This window comes from Pelodiscus sinensis, chromosome 1, assembly GCF_049634645.1.
Source record: "Pelodiscus sinensis isolate JC-2024 chromosome 1, ASM4963464v1, whole genome shotgun sequence".
Taxonomy (NCBI): Eukaryota; Metazoa; Chordata; order Testudines; family Trionychidae; genus Pelodiscus; species Pelodiscus sinensis.
The window spans coordinates 42,560,314-42,582,187 of NC_134711.1; the positions used below are offsets into that span (position 1 = coordinate 42,560,314).

The 21,874-nt window shown below is 40.2% G+C and overlaps 1 protein-coding gene across 6 annotated transcripts in view; it reads right to left on the reverse strand.

The window, feature by feature from the left end:
• Positions 1-21,874, reverse strand: part of CPED1 (cadherin like and PC-esterase domain containing 1) — a 214,716-nt gene that overhangs the window by 85,536 nt on the left and 107,306 nt on the right. For all 6 annotated transcript variants that reach the window (XR_012903743.1, XM_075928925.1, XM_075928905.1 and 3 more), the window contains 7 exons: positions 21,288-21,455; positions 18,087-18,191; positions 17,150-17,319; positions 12,551-12,618; positions 10,788-10,832; positions 7,978-8,164; positions 5,439-5,607 (listed from right to left, as the gene is read on the reverse strand). Coding sequence is in view for 5 of the 6 variants with exons in the window: in XM_075928925.1 (XP_075785040.1) it covers positions 5,439-5,607; positions 7,978-8,164; positions 10,788-10,832; positions 12,551-12,618; positions 17,150-17,319; positions 18,087-18,191; positions 21,288-21,455 (912 nt within the window). In the remaining variant the exon portion in view is untranslated. The remainder of the gene's footprint in view (positions 1-5,438; positions 5,608-7,977; positions 8,165-10,787; positions 10,833-12,550; positions 12,619-17,149; positions 17,320-18,086; positions 18,192-21,287; positions 21,456-21,874) is intronic.

The following is a 21,874-nucleotide window of genomic DNA, read 5'->3' on the forward strand; positions in this document are numbered from 1 at the left end:
TAAGTAAGCAGTGCTGTAGCGGTGGCGGCAGCAACATCAGAGGGAAGACTAAGCCATGTCAAGCACATACCTACCAGTTTCATGTGGGTTTGTACTCGGCACAACTGAGTTGTGCCTCTGCTCCTCCTACCCATGCTACCATGGCTACAAAACTGTTTACTCACACTCTCTCAATGGGCGCTAGTGAGAGTATGGGTACCCAAGCAGAAGAGTCACACACCTAGTTTGTAGAGCAGATATAGCCATGAATGGAAGCACACAATAATCAATTCCCATCTCTTATGCTAGTTTCTTTTATTTTAGATTTCAGTCCTGTGGATGAATCTGCCCCACTGGACACTTCAGAGCCCACTGAATCCTGCATAACACAAAGGTCCAGCCATGATTCTAAAACACGGTATTACCTTATGCACAAAGAGAACTGTCTGAGTGTGAAAAATAGTCATTTGCTTTTTATCAAAATGAAGACAACCATTACACTGATGCAAAATAGAGGCACATGATTCTATAAATGCAGGGCTTTGGGGGCCCTTCCTCTGAAACAGCTATTGGCCACTGTTGCAGAGAGGATACCTGACTAGAAGGATTGTGGGTCTGGCAGCAATTCCTATGTTCCAAATAGAATTTAGCACGGCCATCAGGGCTGTCGCTTCTCCTTGGCTCCAAAGCATGCACTGCCGTGCACTGTCTCAATCAACAAGGTTTATTTTTTTCATGGAGATTAACAAAACAAACAGGAAACAGCCTTAACTCAATCTTTGGCCTCAGGTTTCACGCCCCCTCATAGGAGTTTGTGGAACCTCGGCTCCTAGCAGACTCCCAGCGTCAGTCAGTGCTGCTCCCCTACTAGAGAAGAAATTGTAGAGCTGGTTCCCTAAGCCTATCCCTCTTCTTCCAGGGGCCCACCACAGAAGCTTGCTGCACTTCAGCTGGGTACGTTTGTGCACATATACACACCCCCACCCCCACTCCATTTCCCTCTCCCTTCTCGTGAGGTATGCCTCGTGAAACCAGGTTTACCTGTGCCGATCAAGAAAGGCTTCTTTGTCGACACGGTGCGTCCAGACTGCCCCGATCTGCCGACAAACAGCTGATCGCCAGAGCGGGGCAGCCATTTAAATTTAAATGAAGCCGCGATTATTTTAATCGCGGCTTCATTTTCCTCTGCCGATCTGTCTAATCTACATGCCTCCGTCGACGGAGGCATGTAGTTTAGACGTACCCATGTTGTCTTGAGGAAATGTTTATATCTGAAACCAGGACAAAAAATTAACCCTTAATCAGCCACAACCTATTTTAGTCCATTCATCATTGACCACTTTTCTTTACTAACAGCACATATATCCAATATGTGTTCTTTAGAAACATTATAACTACAACTGAGTGATTTTTATCAAACAACTATTTCACCCAAAAATGCAGATTTGGGTCAATGAAGCATTTAAGAAATTTGTGCTGAATTTGCCAAATTGTTTCATGCCTAAATAATTTTTTTTAATCAAAATGTTTTCTTTCAACGTTTTCAAAAGAAAATGATTTGATTTTCAATTTGAAACAACATTTTTTAAAAACTTTTGCTTATTTTGTTTCTCAAAAATAGCTAAAAATCTCAATGGAACGGTAATGGGATGTATTCACCCCTTGTTAGTGCACCATGGTCAAATCAATGGGAGTTTTTCAGATTATTTGTATAGGAAGGTCTAACTCCTCTAGTGTGTTTCTGAAAGTGTCTAGTATCATATAATCACTACAGTTATAATGACTGTATCATACCATATGATCACAACCAACTACAGGTTCCACCTCCCTAAACCAGGGCACTGATCCATCAACATCTGTGGTCCAGCAGGTCCGTGCATGTTCTCAGATCAGAGAGACCTGGTGTCCAGGAGTCAGGCAGATGAAAGGCTGGCAACTGGGAGCCTTGCTTGGCTGGGAACCTGGCAGGGCTGGCAGCAGCCTGGCAGCAGAGCCGGGGTAGGGCCAGTGCAGCCCGGCAGGGAATCCAGGGCCACGGCAGCTTGACGGGAAAGCCGAGGCTTCAGAAGCCCAGCAAGAGAGACAGGGCCAGAGGAGACTGGTAGGAGAGCCAGGCCTGGGGCCATGGCAGCCCAGCATCTAGCTGAGCTGGAGCCAGCAGCAGGCAACCTGGTCAGGGCCAGCAGCAGGGTGACCTGCTGGGGTCAGAAGTGGAGCCAGCACTGGGCTGGGGGTGCTGTTGTCAGGGAACCTCTCCTGGTCTGGGAAATCCCCTTGCTCAGGCCTGGTTAGGTCCCTAAGGTGCTGGACCAAGGATGTCCAATCTGTTGCTTTTTATGTCATTATTATTATGTTTCACAGAAAAGCAGAGACAAGGGTAATGATACATTGTAATTAGTAAACAGTGTATTGGGTATCCATTACTCACAACATAAAGCCAAAAGAGAACAGCTAATGCTATCAAAGAAATGAATGTGCACAAAAATATTAACATGAGGCAGTGGTATTAAAATGAAAGAGATAATTAAGTTAAAGAACCATTTTACTCTAATACATACAGATAATGCACAACATTGATTTTGGGTTCTGACACCTGGAGTTACAGCAGTATCCCTGTCTCATGGAAACAACCTCTTGCTTCCACTTCCTCTTTTTGTATATTGCCTACATAGAGATTACAATGCCACTAGGAATACAGCAATGGTGCCACTGCAACTAAATTAAAATATTTTGAATGTTGTCAGCAATAAATGAAATTACAAACTAAAACAAACCAACAAACCTATCATTTACAGGCTAAGTAGTGTTGCAAAAGAACAGAATACAAATGGAAGGGAAGCAAAGCCTCTTAATGTACAGCAGTGACTCCACAGTTTATCCCCTACTAATTTGGTTTTAATGAGGTTATTATGGCTGCTATCAATAAGGAGGAAGGACAATAATTTGGTACTTTGAGGGAGTGTGAGGCTCAGAACCACACCATTTCTTAAATGAATAGCCTTGAAAGTAATCCAGGATTACTCAAATGCATGAGAGTTGTTAGAAGACTGGAAACAACTTCCCTAGCTCTGCCTTTGTATTGTAACTATCCTGGTATCAGCTTGCAGTGAAACTTGAATATCCTAACGGGATTAAACATAAAAGAAAGTTTTTTTTAAAAGTCTCTGGATTAGAATTTTAACAGAAGCCTACTGTGAGAAAGACCACACCACTGTCATTGACCTTTCTCTTCCTACACATGATCCCAGTTGTGCATAGTTGAGTATCCAAAGGAGAACCCATCAGTTCACGCTGTCTTTATCCTTTTGCTTCTGGAGCAAGTGTCTGGTTACTAAGAGAACAAGCATGGAAGCCATTGAACAATGACTATTAACAACCTCTGCCAGAATGTGTAATGTGCTCCGATACAGAAAGTGTAATGTAATTACAATATTTAGAGCTCTTAAAATATGTCTCCAATCAATAAATTATCATAAAGAAAAGACAAGTGTTTATTCAAGCAAATATGGATGAAGCAAAAAAGAAATGCAATACCATGGCAATACCTTAGGGCACCATTTTTACCTCTACTTCTCCTTAATTACTTTGTATCTGAAATGTTTGCTTTCAACATGCCTGAACAGAAAGGCTACTTTAAAATCACATGCTGCATCTTCACAATCCACATTAGAACCTCAAAAATGCTTTTAATCTCATTTTAACTTTTAGCTATTAAAGCCCTCCCTAGCTCTGAACAATTACATTCTGAATTTAATTAGGGGGAAAAAAAGCTTTTCACATATAACCATACAAATGCAGTTCATGCAAAAGGAACTTAAATAGCACTCTTCATTTTAAGCACTCCAGAACTCTCAACAGTGCTTCAATGGTATAGCACAAAGGCACATGCATACTAAAATAAAATCTTAACAATAGCATAAACTGTAAAATGGGAGAACATACAATAGCACAAATCCCCAGCCTGGAACAAGATATATGCTCAAGATTGGGACACATAAGTGGCTTTTCTCATCTTCACAGCCAATTCTCGTTTCCAAATATTATACGATATACCCCTCCTACTCCTGCTCTTCTGTTTTATTCTGATTCACTACATCAGGCCACCTTCAAATGTTGTGTGGCCTTATAGCTAATGACACAATTCTTAATCCTCTCCTGACAGTAATTTGCTACCTACCTTTATCACGTACAAAAGTTCTTTAATTCAAGCAAGTAGGATTTATGAAAATTGGCACTATTACACATCAAGAAAACTTTCACACTTTTCATAGCCCTTGTGCATTTCGACTCATTAAAAGACCACATACGTGGTTTTAGTTCCTGAACTAAAGAGTAACTACTGAAAAGACAACCTTGCCAGAATCAATTCTGGGTCCCTTTTCAGGAAAGATTAGGAAAATAACACATCTCCAAAAAGGAATATTAGGAACAATCCCTAACTGTAGAACAGACTAGCTACAAAGAAAAAGGCTTCAGCAGGCAATATGAAAAAAGATTATTTATATTCTGCCACCAATTGCTCATTCCTAAAGCCTCACTGGATTACATAAAAGCTCCAACAACATATGAATTCAAACTGTGTAAAACACTGGCCAGCATAATTTACCTTCATGGAAACACTGCATGGGTATCACGCTGCAGGTACATGATGTAAAGCAATGGATTAAATTAGACACATAGATGTTTAATTCAGTGAATATTTGGTTTTTGAATCTCTAACCATGCCAAGTTGAACTCTGGTTTCATATCAGAAACTCTCCCATAGGCCTAGATTTGATTTCAAATGCTCCTCTTCAACCTGAAGTGTTTCTAGAAGATCTTGCATTTGTTAAATATAAGACTAGGAGAAGATAATTTTTCCTCATTTCCACTGATTATTTTGTTTTTAATGACCCCATGGACTGAGTTAGTTACTGCCAATTACATAATTTCCCAGCAACACTGATAACCTCTCCCTGCTATTGTTGCAGCCCTTGCTGTTTATTTCTTCACAATATTTACTTTTAGTAACTTCCTTCTCTGCCCCAAAATCTAAAACATGTCAGCTCCCACTTTGATTACTGTAATGTACTATGTTGAGAAAAACTGGAGAAAAAGAATCAGGTGTACAAATATTGGTGTCAGTGGCGGCCCGTCCATAGGCGTGAACTAGGCGGTCGAGGGGTTTGGAGGCAGGGGCGCCAATTTAAATGGCCGTTGAGGGGTTTGGAGGCAGGGGCGCCAATCGCACATTTCGCCGAGGGCACCAGTTGCCAACAGCTCATCTAGGGCTGCTCCTAATTGGTGTAAGTCAAGAGGAAACAAAAAAGACAGAGTTGGGGGCCTCCTTCTAATCTCACTGAAACAGGTTCCATATTGGCTCTAGTTCATTTACTTTGGATTTACACCAGTGTAAGTGAGACCAGACCCAGACTATATACGTAAGTAAAGTGTATATTCAAAGAAAAAACAAACAGTACCTGCACAAAACCACACATCATATAGTCTTCAAACAAAGGCAGACTCGGGCGGTCTTCTCGATAGACAGTAATTTTATAGCTGCTCACAACCTCGGGGTCAGTTTGAGATTTATCAGTTACTAGAATAGTGATTTTATTAATTCCCAGGCCCAGGGGGTAGTTAGCAACACTGCAAAAGAAAACAAAAGAAAGTGATAGGCCCAATGTTAAATCAGACAAGATTTGAAAAGCACTTTCCACTGTAATTTAAATGGACCTCAGCCTCTAAGGTTTTTATTAGTAATGTTTTTTGTCCATGTTTCAGATGAATTATAGTGTAAAATATGTCTTGCAAAGGCATTTAAAAAATTCTTGCAATAAAGCAAAACTATGCCAGAAGCCATCTAAAAATGTGATGTTACTTTAGCTTGCAACTTCAACAGGAGAGCTTCAGAGTTGGGAACTCCCTAGCAGTAATGATAAGAAAATTGTGACTGATGCAACTAGGGCCAATAGTTTCTGACAGTTTCAAATCAGTAACAAAGTGAGGAGGGAGACAAAAGAGATTGGACATTTTAGTTAGCCGTTAAAATTGCGTTGAAACATGATGAAGCCCCAAATAAGGCATTCAACATGATAGACAAGAGCAACGCTGGACAGGCGTTTGCTCTGCAGTGAACTGCAAATGTCTGGAACTGACAGAAGTTGGACTTTTGGGCTACGTCTACACTGGCCCCTTCTTCGGAATAGCCATGCTAATTTAGAACTTTGGAATAGGGAAATGCGCGGGGGATTTAAATATCCCCCGCGGGATCTAAATAAACATGGCCGCCGCTTTTTTTCCGGCTTGCGGAAAAGCCGGAAAAGAGCGTCCAGACTGGCACGATCCTCCGGAATAAAGTGTTTCTTTGAAAGTAGGAATAAGAGATCCTCCGGAATAGGGCTTTATTCCGGAGGATCGCGCCTGTCTGGACGCTCTTTTCTGACTTTTCCCCAAGCTGGAAAAAAAGCAGCAGCCATGTTTATTTAGATCCCGCGGGGGATATTTAAATCCCCCGCGCATTTCCCTATTCCAAAGTTCTAAATTAGCATGGCTATTACGAAGAAGGGGCCAGTGTAGACACAGCCTCTTTGTATAGCATACACATTATTGTGTGTCTCAATCACTCCCTGCACACAACTCTGGGTTGTATTGTGCCATCTAGCCACAATGTAAAGTGAGTGGGGTTTGTGTTGGCTTTTTTATTTTAATGAGAAATCAAGAGTAACTTCTCTAATAGAAACCCAGGAAGAATATTAGCTTAATAATAGAAAATATTGGCTAGGACAGCAGACACTCATCCATAGCACTCTCAGGGCGTGTCTAGACTACATGGCTCTGTTGACAGAGCCATGTAGATGAGTGTACTCAGCAAAGGGAAATGAAGCGGCGATTTAAATAATCGCCGCTTCATTTACATCAAAATGGCTGTCACGCTGTGCCAATCAGCTGATTGTTGGCACAGTACAGTAGTCTAGACGGGGATCAGCCAACCCCAGATCCCTTTGTCGTCAGATCCTGTAAGCCTTGTTTCATGCGCTATGCTGACAATCAGCTGATCGGAACAGCGCGGCAGCCATTTTGATGTAAATGAAGCGGTAATTATTTAAATCACCGCTTCATTTCCCTTTGCTGAGTACACTCATCTACATGGCTCTGTCGATGGAGCCATGTAATCTAGACACACCCCCAATGACCACAACTGGTCTGGGACAGCATCTCCAGTAGGCCCCTCATGCTATGATAGAATGCTGGCTTTATAATGAATAGGACAGAAGGACTGTACCAAGCAAACCACTCATTGTTGCTGCTTCTCACAGCTTCTGGGTATACCATGAAAATCTTTTGTTTGATTATTGATGTGACCCAGCCCTGCATAGCTTATATACATCTCTGCATTATTGGGCCCTAAATACTTTACCAATTGTGCTTTCCTTCTGCACCTTTCCAAAGGCTGAGATCAAACAGGAGAATCTCAGTAACATTCTCCTCCAGATCTGACATGTGGGGATGAAAAAAGGACATTATCTTTGAAGAGCCTGGAATTCACTCCCTACTTTGCCCCCCTAATACAACGCTGTGATCCATACAGGCAGATTGCTGCCTTGAATGGAGTGCCACGCATGTCAGTGGATATCTGTAGTACCTAGCATGGATGACAGTGCAGAATCCGGGCCGTGGTTACTTACCCTTTAGTGTATGGGTTACCTGTCTGCTCGGACCATTAATGGCATGAGTAGTTTTATGTAGCAGCTGGCAGGAGAGTTTAAGGTTTCAGAGTTTTGTTAATGGGATTTTAATAGTAACTGAATAACGGGGTACATCTTTAACACACTGGAAAATAAATACAAATCTAAAGGAGTAAATGCCTGGGCATTCAAATCTCTTTTTGTAATCTTAATTCCTAGGCATTCTGTTCTCTTGGAAATGCAGAGGAAGCTATCAATCCTCTACTGTTTTTCCAATATTAAAAAACAGCTCTGTGCTTACAAGCTCATTCCCTTCTTCCCCTTCACATACCTTGGTCCTTTGCTCTCATCAAGGTGCACATGGCATTGACAGTTAGAGGGTTCTGCTCCAATCTTCACTGTCACAACATCAAATGGCACTTCAGTGTAGTACTCTTTGATCTTTGGATTAAATGTAGGGTTCAAGTCCAAAAGCGGGCTAGTGAAGATCTGCCTGATATGAGACAGGGTATCTTTATCTGTTCCAAGAAGGCATCAAAGAAAAAAAACGTGAAACATATGGACATTTTAAAATAACAAGTAACTGCTGGCAGCCTGTTAAATGATCATTGGTGAGATTCATTAGCCATGTTAAATCCGTTGCCTTAAAACACAAATGGATTTGGTTTTGGCACATGGGGTAAATTTTCAGACCTGTTCAGGGTTTTAATCATTCTCTGCACAATTTTAGTAAAAGTCTCAAAACTAATAGACTGAATAAGGCATTGAAAGTTTAAGGATTAAGGTCAGAAAATCCAGTCTCCAGTGGATTCACTGAAACTGAGTTTAATGACAGAAATTCAGAACCAATTTTGCTATGTACCAGCCTGTGTGCTGGGCTTATGTATATGTATATGTATAGATGCCAGGGAAAAAAAATCAATCTGTTGGAAACACCCTTATTGCTCATAAGAACTGATTATGTGGGTAACATATAGACTCTCAGCAGGGTAAATAATTTATAAAGAATCCTCGTTCAACAAACTGCATTTCTTTTTCAGTCTATAGACAATCCATTAAGCTCATTATTTTCTAACATACTCATTATTCTGCATTATCTGCTAAATGGTTCTGTAAAATATTATTTGCCTGTAGTGTGCCTCTGACCAGTTTTTTGCAACTATTTTAATCTGATCGGTTACAATCAGATTTCTGGCATGTTTACAAATTCAAAGTTTTCTTTTTCTGAATATTCTCTGATATTCAATAATAATTAGCTATGTCAGCAAGCATTCCAGCTAGTAAACTCTTTTCCTAAAGTAGCGGAGCAAATTTGGAATCTCAATACATGATTCAAAGTGGGTCTTAAACAGTTCATCGGATCCTGTGTGGGCCCTGTTCACGAGGGTGAATTTAACTCGAGAGTAACACAAAAAGGCCAAATTTATCTGTCAGGTACATTGTTGTAAACATAGTTATGCTGTTACCCCAGAGTAACACTGGTTTAACTGAGAGCAGAAAATGGCCAAATTCTCCAGAGAACAGGTTGTATTCAGAGCATACAGAATAGAGGGTTGAGAGAAAGTGTTGAAAGGATACAAGAAGCACACCTGATGCTTTGTGCCCTATGTAAAGCACAGATACTTTCAGGATGTATGCTTATTCCTTGGGAAGCCACTAGTATCTTTATGAATTAAAGCAGCTGGGAGGGAGGAGTTCCTTTCAAAGAAAAATCTTGCAAGAGAACAGAATCATTATGTCAGTCAGCCAGGATAGCTATGTTCTTGGCTTGGAACTTTGACATCTCCCTGACTGAGCTCCAAGCTTAGACTATGTCTAGATAACAGAGTTTTTCCTGGATACTAAAGGTATCCGGAAAAACTCCACCGCATCCAGGGAATGCATCTATTCTTCCAACATTTTTTGTGGAAGAGCAGACGCACTCTTTTGGAAGCCCTGTCTTCCTCTTGCCATGAGGAAGAAGGGCTCTTCCGAAAGAGGAGGTTTTTCCAAAATTTGGCCCAGTGTAGACGGGACAAATTTTGGACAAGCCTCTTCCAACAAAACTATAGGAAAAAGGTACGCAAATTGCGAAGTGGCATTTTGTCTCCCTCTCCCAGAATAGCTTCCATAGACAACAAAGCCTCAATTAGGGAGAAGGGAAAAGAGAACTGAACACTGTAAAGATGGTAGTAATGTTCTCATATGTGGAAGGCCCACTGCTCAAAATGAGCTCTCCATCCCCTGAGCAGCTCTACGGCACCCTAAGGCTTTCTTTTGTTTTGACCTGATATTCAGCAGACTGTATCTCTGAATAAGTCAAATGTCCTTGCAGCCTTGTGTGCACTGTGCTGGGCCTCATACAATTTCACTTGGATATACCCGTGAAGAGGTCCACCTGTACAATGATATATTTGTAGTTTGAATGGAATTCTGGATGGCTAATGGCAGTGAGGGATATGAAACAAGTACAAATTCAGGTTTAAAGAAAGAAAACTCTTGAGCTTCTATCTAACTTTATATTTAAGAATCTCATTCCCAATCACAAAAGAACCACAAATATTATATTACTTAACTTGATCAGGAAGGGTTCAGCACTGGTCTAACATCCTACATTATAGCTGAGCACCCAAGCATTCTCTGAACATAAGCTTATCTTTCTATGCCATTTTGGGTGTTGGCTGCACCCATAGGCTTAAAGCCTAATAAAAGAGATATTCATATCACTGCTGTTCTGTATGCAGAAGTATGTAATCTACTATAAAGCTTAAAAGGCCATTTCATAAGAACAACTGTATGCAAAAGGAGACACTATAACTGTCCTTGAAAAACTGCCGACATGACATTCAGTGATATAATCAAAAGGAAAACCAAAAGAATTTTCAGTTAAATGAATGTTAGAATATTAACATTAGAATGTAAACATAACAATGTCTAACTTTGTACTTGAGGCTTACTATGCATAGCCAACTCACTATTGATGGATTCATAAACATTATGGCTACCTAATAAACCTTGTTTCATTATTAACGGCCTAAATGCACTCCATTTCCTACAGACAGCTGCACAGACACTATATAAAATGTATTAAAGTAGTGCCACCTTTTGTATAAAGTTCACATATTCTATCAGTTCAGTACAAAGAAATAGATCTTAACTTACCTTGACTGCATTCCCTTTCTTTAATCTCATTGGAAAAATGCAACTCTAAAGGACAAACAGAAACAAATAACTAAGGGTATGTCTACACTACAGCGTTATTTCGAAATATCTTATTTTAAAATAGTTAATTCAAAATAAGTTATTTCAAAATAATGCGTCTACACACAAAATGAATTTCAAAATAGAGTTTTGCTATTTCGAAATAGCGCATCCACACTGAAATCGCATTTAAGGCTGGCCGGAACCAGGTCCGGCAGGACATCAGGTCAGGAGTTAGCCTCAGGCAGCAGCCTGACCACCCTGGATAGCTGCTTCTAAGGTTTCCCTGCTTGCTTGTCTACCTTGATGAGGGACAGCAAAGCATTTTTTTCTTTGTGTGCTCTAGTTGCCCTCACTCAGGAGACCACAGCACTCTGCAACATGGAGCCGGAGCTGCCCCTTGGCACTCTGGTGCTTCTCTTGGACATGTTGCTGTGAGCCTGGCTGCACTTTCTGCAGGCTGCCATCCGGGAGGTCCATCGGGGGAGGGGGGCTGTCAGTCTCCAGGAGGCCCTGTGGGAGAGCTTCCACCCTGAGGAGCACTAAGAGCCTCCCTGGTTTGCCCCACTGAGGGCTTGTGCCTCATTCCTCCCTCACATCCTTCCACTTACCCCTCCCTAACCCCCATTCCTTATGTCAAATAAAATACACATATTTTCATGAACACAAACTCTCTTTATTTAACAAAACTGGGGGGAGGGAATGAAACTCTGGTGAGACTGGGGAAAGGGGTAGGAGAGGAGAGGGGGAAACCTGGGAGGAGGGAGCTGGAAGGGGGAAGCAAGGGGAAGAAGTGGGAGGGGAAGCTCAGGGATCAGGGTTGCGGGTCTCGCCAAACCAACTTGATTTTCATGCAAACCTGCTCCTGGGTTCGCATGTGGCCTTTGGTGGCCAGGCTGGCAGCTATCCTGCCATAGACGGCTGTGTCCTCTGTCTAGTGCGCAGATCATGGATGTTGAGGGCATCCCCCCAAACCTGAATAAGGTCCATGATCTCCACCCTGGACCAGGAAGGTGTCCGCTGGCTCATGTTTTTGGGGCCACTGGGTCAGGGGCAGTGATTGCTGGCTCTGGGCTGGCAGGCTTGGAGCTGGCACAAGCACTGTGGCCAGAGTCAACCCCTTTAAGGGCTCCGTGGAGGAGGGAGCGAGAGGAGTGTTCTTGGTTGAGGCTGGAGTAGCCACCAGAGCACCCTGGGAAGGCTGGAGGCCCCCTATTTCAAAATAAGTGTCTACACAGCACTTATTTTGAAATAGCTATTTTGAATTTGGCGTTATTCCTCATGGAATGAAGTTTACCAAATTTGAAATAAGTGCTCCACTATTTCTAATTAATTTCAAAATAATAGTTTGGCTGCGTAGACATACCCTAAGTTCTGCTGTACACATTACATTGCCATTCTTATTTGCAGACCAGAAAGAAAACAACTCCCTCCCCCAACTACCCCAACAGAATTATACAAATAAAAGGTGACACTTGTATTCATTTCAATTTGGGTCATACGCTGCCTGCTCTACTCCCACTGGAGCCCATGAAATAACTTTGTGTGAGTTAGTCAGACAGAATTTGGCTTTTTATGTTTAGTAAATGAGCCACAACTTTCTAACTGGAAAGCATGAATATGAGAAATACATCAGTTCATCAGAACCACAGACATTCCCAGATTTTTGGAACAAACAAGAAAAGCATGTGGTATGTAACAAGAAAACCAGTCTGATGTCCTACCTTTCTGGTTTTTCACTACGTTGAAAGGAGCTCTTTGTTTAACACCTTCTTTTTCTGGGAAAGAATTCCTATCAATGCAATAGTAGAGATGTTTCCAAATCAATGAGAGGAACAGAATCCATAGAAAACACCTTTTAAAAATTCCTGTCTCCTTGGCATGGTATTGGAGTTTTGTTTTTTTTTACCAGAAAGATGCACCTTTTGCACTCTCATTCCCAATACCAGCAATCTTACCTATAATGAGCATAATGGAAAATTCACAGCCCATAGTAAGCAATAGCTCATAGGAGAAAAGTAGAAAAGAAAATCAGGAAAGTAGCTTAAGAAGGAGGGAAATCTGGGACAGGAGGGGGTTCCCCAGAACAAAAGACTTCAAATTGCTCACACATCACATTTTTATCCATTTTTAATGTGCAATTCAGGTTACAATATGTACAAAAACAATTTCTTAAAAGCAAGTGAAGACTTGAGTTAAGTGGCACATGCTGGATTTAGGTTAGTATGGCTCTCTATATTGGAATTAAGTAGACAAAAGTAATATTAAATTATGTACTTGCTAATCCAAATCCAAATAATACACCTAAAACTGGGATTCATACATCATCTTCTTTCATCAAATGAAGACTAGCTAGCTGCAACTACTCAGGAATGTGTCAAACTCCAAATTAGTTAATTCAGCAGATTTCCTCCTACACTAACTCAAATCCATTTTTGGACACTACTGGAGGCTGACAAAGTAGTACAGGCTCTTCCCTATAAACACTGTATTAGACTGACAGTGAGAAATGACAGATGCAGAGCTCCAAAAGGGCTCCTTGGAGGACTCAGGTTTTCCCTCCAAACATTCCCTTTAAATCCTCTTGAAGAATTACATTCTCAGAGAAACCTATTGTTAATCAGTTTATGATTTTAAAAGGCATAAATCCATATCCTGTGTGTATGAGGGGAGCAGTAAAATCGTACTTTGTGGCCAACCACCACAAATGTTTTAATGAAACTTGCAAAAAGGACCTTTAAAATGAATCATAGCCACTCCCACACTAGAACAGAGAATTCAAGATTATACCAGTGTGAACAGAAAAGTGGCAACTAATTTCCCTACTGCTGGCACTTAGCAAGGCTGCATGGCATGTGTGTGTGTCTCTTCTCCAGAAACTGCTCTACAGTTGTGTACATTCATAGGCTTCTTCAGAGATGCTGTTTACAGATGTAATGATAGGCATTACAAGTTCACTATTTGCTCATTCTCACCTAACCTTTGACCATTTCATAATGGGCCTAGATGAGTTTCTGGAACTCTTCTTGATTTTCCCGTGGAAAAAGTGCAGAGAATTCACTAGGGATGTTAAAACTGTAAATAACAATTTAGCTGGAAATGTGGATGAGTAATGTTGACCAGTAAACTCCTTTGAGTAGGGTCTCCATCCTCCGAGTTCATAAGCAGCAAGTCTAAATCAAATGGAAATTTTTCAGTGGGCCTTTTTAACTACCCATTTATACATCCATGAGGAATATAAAGTCACGCAACTGCCATTTTGTACATGAAATAACAGATCTTGCATATGCCAATAAGTGGGAACAGTTAAGGAAAGAAGACCCATTAAACTCAGGCCAAAATCTGCAAAAGTCAGGATAACAGTCTTGATAAATACAAATAATCAAATCTATGAACCTCACAAAAGCTTAACATTTAAACAAAGAGCTTAAGGAGGCTGTCTTGGGATGAAGCTTTCCTCACTTTTTTTCAGTTTACTAACATCCATAACCACACATATAGCAAGTATATTTACACTGACAAAAAAAAAGTGTGTTCCTTAATCTAATGTGTACGGGAGTCTGGGATTGAACTGAAGATGCTAACCCAAGTTAAAAACCAAGCTGCCATGTCCTCTCTGCTATTTTAAACATAGTTAAGAACTCTTTTTTTTTTTTTACAAGGTAGACATACCCACAGATCGCACGGGTGTTGGACAGTTGAGTAAGTCCAACAATGAGGGACAAAATCCATGGTTATTGTGAAAACATTTTTTTCATTAGAAAATGGAAAATTGTCATAACTGAAACATGGCATGGAAACAAACTGGTTTCAAATAAAATTTCATTGGGATGGTTTCTCAGGGTGAAGATAGAATTTCTGTTAAGAGAAAGAGCCCTGGTACATTGCCTCAGCATGAGGGCACTCCTTGGAAGGCAGGAGGTCCTAAATCAAGTCTCCAATACAACTGTTCCTAAATCAAGTCTCTACCAGATTTGGTTCATCTGTCTGTCTCTCTCTTTCTCTTTCTGATTTTTGATGAACATTTTTGAAAAAAGTTGGTTTTGTTCCACATCCGAATGGAACCAAATGTTGAAGCTTCAATTGATTGATTGATTGTGAAACAGAAATCTTTACTGACCAACTCTTTTTGCCACTTCTAAAATACCAACCTGGATTCAATGAGCTAAAGAAATAGCTCTATAAGATTAGGCATTAGAGTTTACAACTGTAGGAATAGGCAGGCTGACCCATGCCACATAATAGCAGGTAACAGCATACTTACAAAAATGTCCAACTAGAAGAAAAAAATTAATTAGGGGATTTGCTCAGTGCAAGTGAATGGTACAACCTGGACTAGAACTGTAAGCATTTAAGGTTGTTGTTCTTTGATATGCAAGGATAAATATTTGGGCAAACTGGCAAGAGATTATTTCTGAATGTAAGCAGCTGCATCTTTGAATTGCAGTCCATGAATTAGCTAGCAATAACAGTAATCCTTAGCATTTATATAGTACTGTACTATGTCAAAGCACCATGAAAGCATTAATTACCCCATATGGTAGGGAAGAATTAATCCCCATTTTACAGAGGAGCAATTTGAGACCCAGAATGTAATAGACTTGCAGAAAGCTAGTCATGGATGACTTGAATGAATCAGTTGCAGAATCAGAATTAGAATTTAGGAATCCCTACAATATGACACCTCTGCAGACAAAATTTCCCAACTAGGCAGAAATATCATACTAGTTTTGTTTGCACAATTACCCTGAAAACTTGTTGGATGAAATAAAACTGAAATGGGGCTTCTAACTAATTCACAATGGATACAATGCACGCACCTCACCAGGAGGAGAGTTGTATACTTGCATTCAATGTCATTAGCAAGGAAAAATTGAGTATGGAAAATAAATACGATTTTCTTCAACTTTAGAGGAAGTCTATATAGGACCAAAATTACAATAATAATACTATTGATCTTTCCAGCCAGAAAACTTTGTTAAAGTGATGTTAAACTGGAAATTAGACATCATCAACTAAGGAGAGTGGTAGGAATCCAAAGAAGGATCCATACAAAAGCCTACATCTGTCAATTAATCATAGTTAATACCTGTCATAAACAAAGTAAAATTAATACAATATTTTAATGTGTTAATCACCTAGCTTAGGCAGGTGAGGATGGGGAGGGAAAGTGAAGAAGCCCCAGATTGTGGCTTCCCAGGTGGCAGGAAGTTGGGGGAGGCTGGCACCTCATGGCTCAAACCCCAAGAGTGCCTGGAGCCCTGAGGCCCACATCATGCTCCGCCAGGCCCCACTGAAGCCCCAAACCCAGAGAGGGGCTGAAGTCTCACACACCAAGCAGAGTTGAAGCCCAGAACCCCCAGCCTTGTAATCTAGAAACCCCCAAAATATTTAAATGAAGGGTATTATAATACTGTTTAACAGTACAATTAAAATGTCAATTAATTATGGTTAATTTTTAAAATTGCTTGACAGCCATACAAATCCCCAAGCCTTTGATACATTTTCTAAATGTGATGTACATCTCTATTTTTTAATGAATCTTAGTTCACCAAACCTTGTCTATAAATAATTGGTTTCAATTTTGATTGAAAAAATTATCCTTTTTCCATTGACAAACAATTGGCTTACATTTTAAAGTCTGTTTCCACCATATGGGAAAGATTGAAGTCTTATCTTTATTTATTTATTTCAAGTGAAAGCTTAAGTCTGCAACAGTCATGACCACTGCCCTTAATTTAAACCCTTCACAGCTGATGTGCTATTCTGATAATATTATTTCAAATCTTAATAACTTTAAAAGTGAGAGTTGCTTTTAGAATTAGATTTTCCAAGGCTGGGTGCCAATTAAGGGGTCTCAAGCGGGGCATGCAAAAACTGTGACAAATCAAAATCACCTCTGAAAATCTTGGCTCAAGTTTTTATCTCCTGCCTTCTTCGTTGGGTTCAAAGTTGAGAGCAAGGAGAGGGAGATTTTTTGAGCTCAAGTAAACATCCCTATTTTCAAAGCATAGTAATCCAGAAAATACTTGTCTAAATTATGTCAAAACTGCTCGAAAAATTCTCTCACCCCACATTAACTTTGCCACCAATAATCTTGTGTGTGTAAGAAGGGGGAAAACAGGGTCCAAAACTAGATTTATCTGGAAATTCAGTTCAACTGTAACAATGGAATACCTCCCAACACACCATAAGAAGAAATGTTGGGTTAGTGCCTTGGCTGGTATTAATTGGCATAGCCCCTTTCTGAAGTCAATGGAGCTAGACCAGTTTCCACCAGACGAGGATCTGGCCCTAGAAGGATTATCTAATAATCATCTTACCATCCTGAGAGATTTGGATGTGCCTCTTTATTCATGAACTGGAACTGCTCAAGTAAATTGGAAAGAAACCGATGTACTGTCAGGAATGACCCAAGCTTTCCCATTGGGTCTACCAGGTGATAAACATCATGCAACAAAGTTTGGATCTTGGGTGCAGAAGATGGGAAAAGCTGAGAAGAGAGAAAGTCAATTAAGATCAGTTTATTAAAGACAAAAAGATTCTCTCAGATTTTTTCTGTATGCCTCTTTGATTAAATCACAAAGTAGCATCTGGTCCTGCAAACTGTTCCAATAGGCAAAACGCATGTTTTATTTGTAAAAAATAACAAGGAAGATAAGAAATATTAGGAACAGATTATGCCTGTTTAATAGAGTCTCCTAGCATTCATATTAAGATACATTCCTAAAGATATGGTAATTATCATGGGCCCAGTCTTACAAAACCATGCTTACCCCTCAACCTGCATGGATCATTTGTTAAGTTCATGATGTTATTTCTATAAACTTCATCCTTTCCCATCCCATCCTCTTTCACTGTTTCCTACCCCACTGCATCACATCATTGCAGAATATCTAAAGCGTAGGCTTTGATACTGCAGTTACACATGTACTAATTTTTAGGCACCTGACAGCATCCTTCTTAAAAATTAAAAACTTGTGGTATACTACAATTCTGTTCTGTCATATCTTTATTAAATAAATTATGATTTATGATGTCTTAAAGAAAAAGTACCTGGGTTCTGACCATTTTATATATATTTCAAATAAGAACATAAAGCCATAATAATTTTAAAGATTTAAAAAGTAGAAACACTTTCCTCTTAAATAACTTCAGCAGCACTGGCTTACAGTTGACCCACTATATCCACCCTAATGACATCACACGAAAGGAAATTGCACAGTACCGAAACAAACACAATAGTAGTGTTTACATTACCAGCTCATATTGTCCCATATTCTTCAGTTCTTTTATAAAATTAATCATTGAATTGATCTCTTCTAAAGACAGGCATTGCTCATATTCCTTCTTGTCATTTTCATCCTGCAAAAGAAAGAACTGCAGTAGCTGGTGCCTAGTAACTTATGTCTACACTGCAACTGGATGAGTGATTGCAGCTCATATGGGCAAACCCAAGCTAGCTTTGATCTAGCTAGTGCAGCTACAAATAGTAGTGAAGACACAATGACATTCAGTGCAAAATCTAAGGGTACGTCTAGACTACATGCCTCTGTCGCCAGAGGCATGCAAATTAGGCTACCAGGCATAGGAAAACGAAGTGGCGATTTAAATAATCGCCGCTTCATTTAAATTTACATGGCTGCCGCGCTGAGCCGACAAACAGCTGATCAGCTGTTTGTCGGCTCAGCGCTGTAGTCTGGACGCGCGGGTGTCGACATCAAAGGCATCTGTCGACCACCCGGGTATACCTCATCCCAGGAGGCATGGCGACAGAGGCATGTAGTCTAGACGTACCCTAAAAGTCCACCTGGGAATCTGAGTATGTGTCCCTACCATCTATGCCACACATCTTCATTGCAATTTTTAGAGGTTCCAGCTAGACTAATTTTAGGAAGGGTATTCCTATATGAGCAGCAATCACATATCCAATTGCAGTGCAGACCTAACCCTGAGAATGAGTGATATCCGCTTGTTCAAAACATAGGAGAATAAGATTGCTGTCATAACAGGGAAGGTGTTTCTGATCATTCTACTGAAATGCCTGAAATATGGCTTGAGACAACTTCTGTGGTTTCTGTATAGCTCAATCTACAGTCTATGCCACGCATTCTCTGACTAGAACAACCAATAACAATAAATAGTCTTGCAGCACCATAGAGACTGACAAAATATTGATGGCATCATGGGCTTTCGTGGGCACAATCTGAAGAAGTGGGTTGTGCCCATGAGAGCTCATGATACCATCTATATGTTTTGTTTGTCTCTAAGGTGCTGCGAGACTATTTGTTGTTTTTTAAATGTTTCCAGTTACAGACTAACATGGCTACCCCTCTGAAACTTCCTTTTGTTGTTCTTAAGTTAACAGCCAATGTACAGACTTTATAGCTATTTTTGCCACAGTGCAGCCATCAGCACTGTGGATACTGCTACAGCAGTAGGGTGTGCACGAGGCTATACATTTAGCTGTGGGTCAATGGCTTCCAATTACAGATGGCTTCCAATGGATTCAGGTGTAAGTCAAGGATGAATTCTCTTGCTTATATTATTTAATGTTCTAATGGATGATCTGATAAACTGATTGAGATCAAAGTAGGAGGTGAGAGGTTTAAAGATTTGTCTTTAGACTATCTTGATTATGTGGATGATATTGCCTTACTTGGAGGAACTATTGACCAACTACTACTGATGCTGAAAGAACTCTGACATCTATGAGATGTAAGATCCATGTGCGGCTGGTATGCTAGGTGGGGGGAAGGCATTGCCTTCCCAAACTGCCAGCATGGCTGCACCCACACTCTGCCCCCAGGACACCTACTGTATGCATACTGGGGGCGGAGTGTTGCTGCCCCCCAGCACCGGCGCTCTCTGTGCTCTGGGGAGACTGGGGCCACAAGCTGCCCAGCCTCCTTGTGCTCCAGGGCTGGAGAGGATGGGGCTGTGTGCTCTCCTCCCTCCCCATGCTGGGGGCAGAGGGTGGCACACTGCCCTGCCTCCCTGTGGTGTGGGGAAGGGGCCTCAGCAGAAGGGGTGGGAATGGAGGTTTGCCTCCCCCAGGCCTACCTTCATCTGCCATAAGATCAATGATGATGAAACCAAAGCTAGGTAAGCCTTCTATAAAATGGAAACAAATAACCTCTTAACATTGTATGTATATGGCACTGACACTGAATGGGTGAATAGTATCATTTATCTGGGTAGCTGGTTGACAGCAGAAGGTTCTAAATCTCAAGTCACATGTCAGCTCAATCTTGCACCAGCAGCACCTTATCTTTTAGGTAGTGGGATGCCTGTGTGACAACTAAAACAAGAGTATTCAATGTAGAAGTGATGAACAATTTTTTTTTATATGGAGCAGAAACATGGCCAATAAAGCCCTCTCAGGAGAGAGAAGAAGAGTTTTCAGCATCAAAACTTAAGGTATATTTTTAACATCTGGTGGTTTGAATTTATCATAAATAAGGAGATACTTAGATAATCCTGATAAATTGTAGTCTTGCACCAGTTGAGAACAAAACAACTGCAGTGTTGGCGTAATGACCAGTGTAGAGAAGAAGGTAAACTTTTATGGAAGATTTAAAAAGCTAAGGCTGAAGGAAGCTGAGCATGCAGTCAACAGTGAATCATGTTGAAAGATGCAATTTTGAGGAATTTAAGAAATCAGAATCCTCCTATACTAATTCTTTCTGAAAGAACTTGACTCCCAAGGGATCCTTCAACATGGTAGTCTATGCTACACACCCACATCCCATCACAATTATATCATAGTCATGTGACTATGCTGCTACTGTATACCATAGATGGAGACCAATGTGGCTTGGCTATATTCAGCTGGTACGTAGTCCTTTGGGCACCATATTCAGCTGGTGAAAGTTAGAGCAGTCCCCTAGCTACTCTAACCTGATCCAGGGGTGGGGCAGGGAATATGGGAGACCAAACAAGCTCCCTGGCAGTTCTTCCTTCTTCCAGGTTTGCTGTGTTCAATGTTTGGTGTAAGACTGGATCTGGTGAGAGATAATTAGTACAAAGGGGCAAGTGAAATATTTGCGGAGAAATATGATGCACTGAAATGTGGCAATTTTTGCGTTATATAGGTAATCTGAAATCAGTTCTGTATTCATAAACATTTCACAGAAACTGTATAATGAAAACTGACTTTTTCAGGGAAACTGGTCCCAACATTAAGCTAAACTGGTTATATTTGAAAATTCACAGAATGTCACAAAACTGCAGTTTTGAAAATGAACAGTTGAAGATAGAAAATGGAAGAAAAAAAAAAGGGAAATTCGTCATATATTTTTAACAGTTGCATACAACTCTGACTTGCAGCAACCAGTTCTATTGAACAAATATTTCATGGTGTATTATAAAAAGACCCTCACAAATAAAAGGTCATAATTTAGAATTAAATATTTTCAGTTAATTTGTAATAAGAAAAATGTTTATGAAACCCACTCTCACCTTAATCACAGCTAATCTGTAAATGTTCTGTAAAGCCTCAAAGAAACTGGAAGTTGAAGATGTATTAGATAAGAGAAACTTGAAAGTATCCTCCAGAAGGAATCGTTTTACAGTTTGGTCCTCAAGATTCAAGTCATCATCAACTTGAAAGTCAAAGTGTTCATGCACCTTGAAAGAAAAAAAAAGCAAAGAATTAACGTACAGCTTTTATGTAAAACCCAGTGCTCCCAGATACATACAGGTTGGATTTATTTATTCAAAGGAATCATAAAGGGTATGAATAAAAAAGGAATAAAATTCCTGCAGATGATAAACAAATAAAGCAGTAGTATTTTACTTACATGTACTACTTATACAATAAACAGAACTGTAACACAGCAGTTATACTTCATTTTCTGTAATAATTACACATCACAGTGTTTGCTGACCCCTAGTGCACTGAGACGAGCATAGCATTATCATATATAGTAATGTGTGTTTTTGCAGCCTATTTTTTAAAATGCTCAGTCTTTTTATATGTTAAAAAATTAAAAAGTGAAAACTGCTAAGGGATAATGTCATTCACAAAATTTAAATTGTAATGCTTA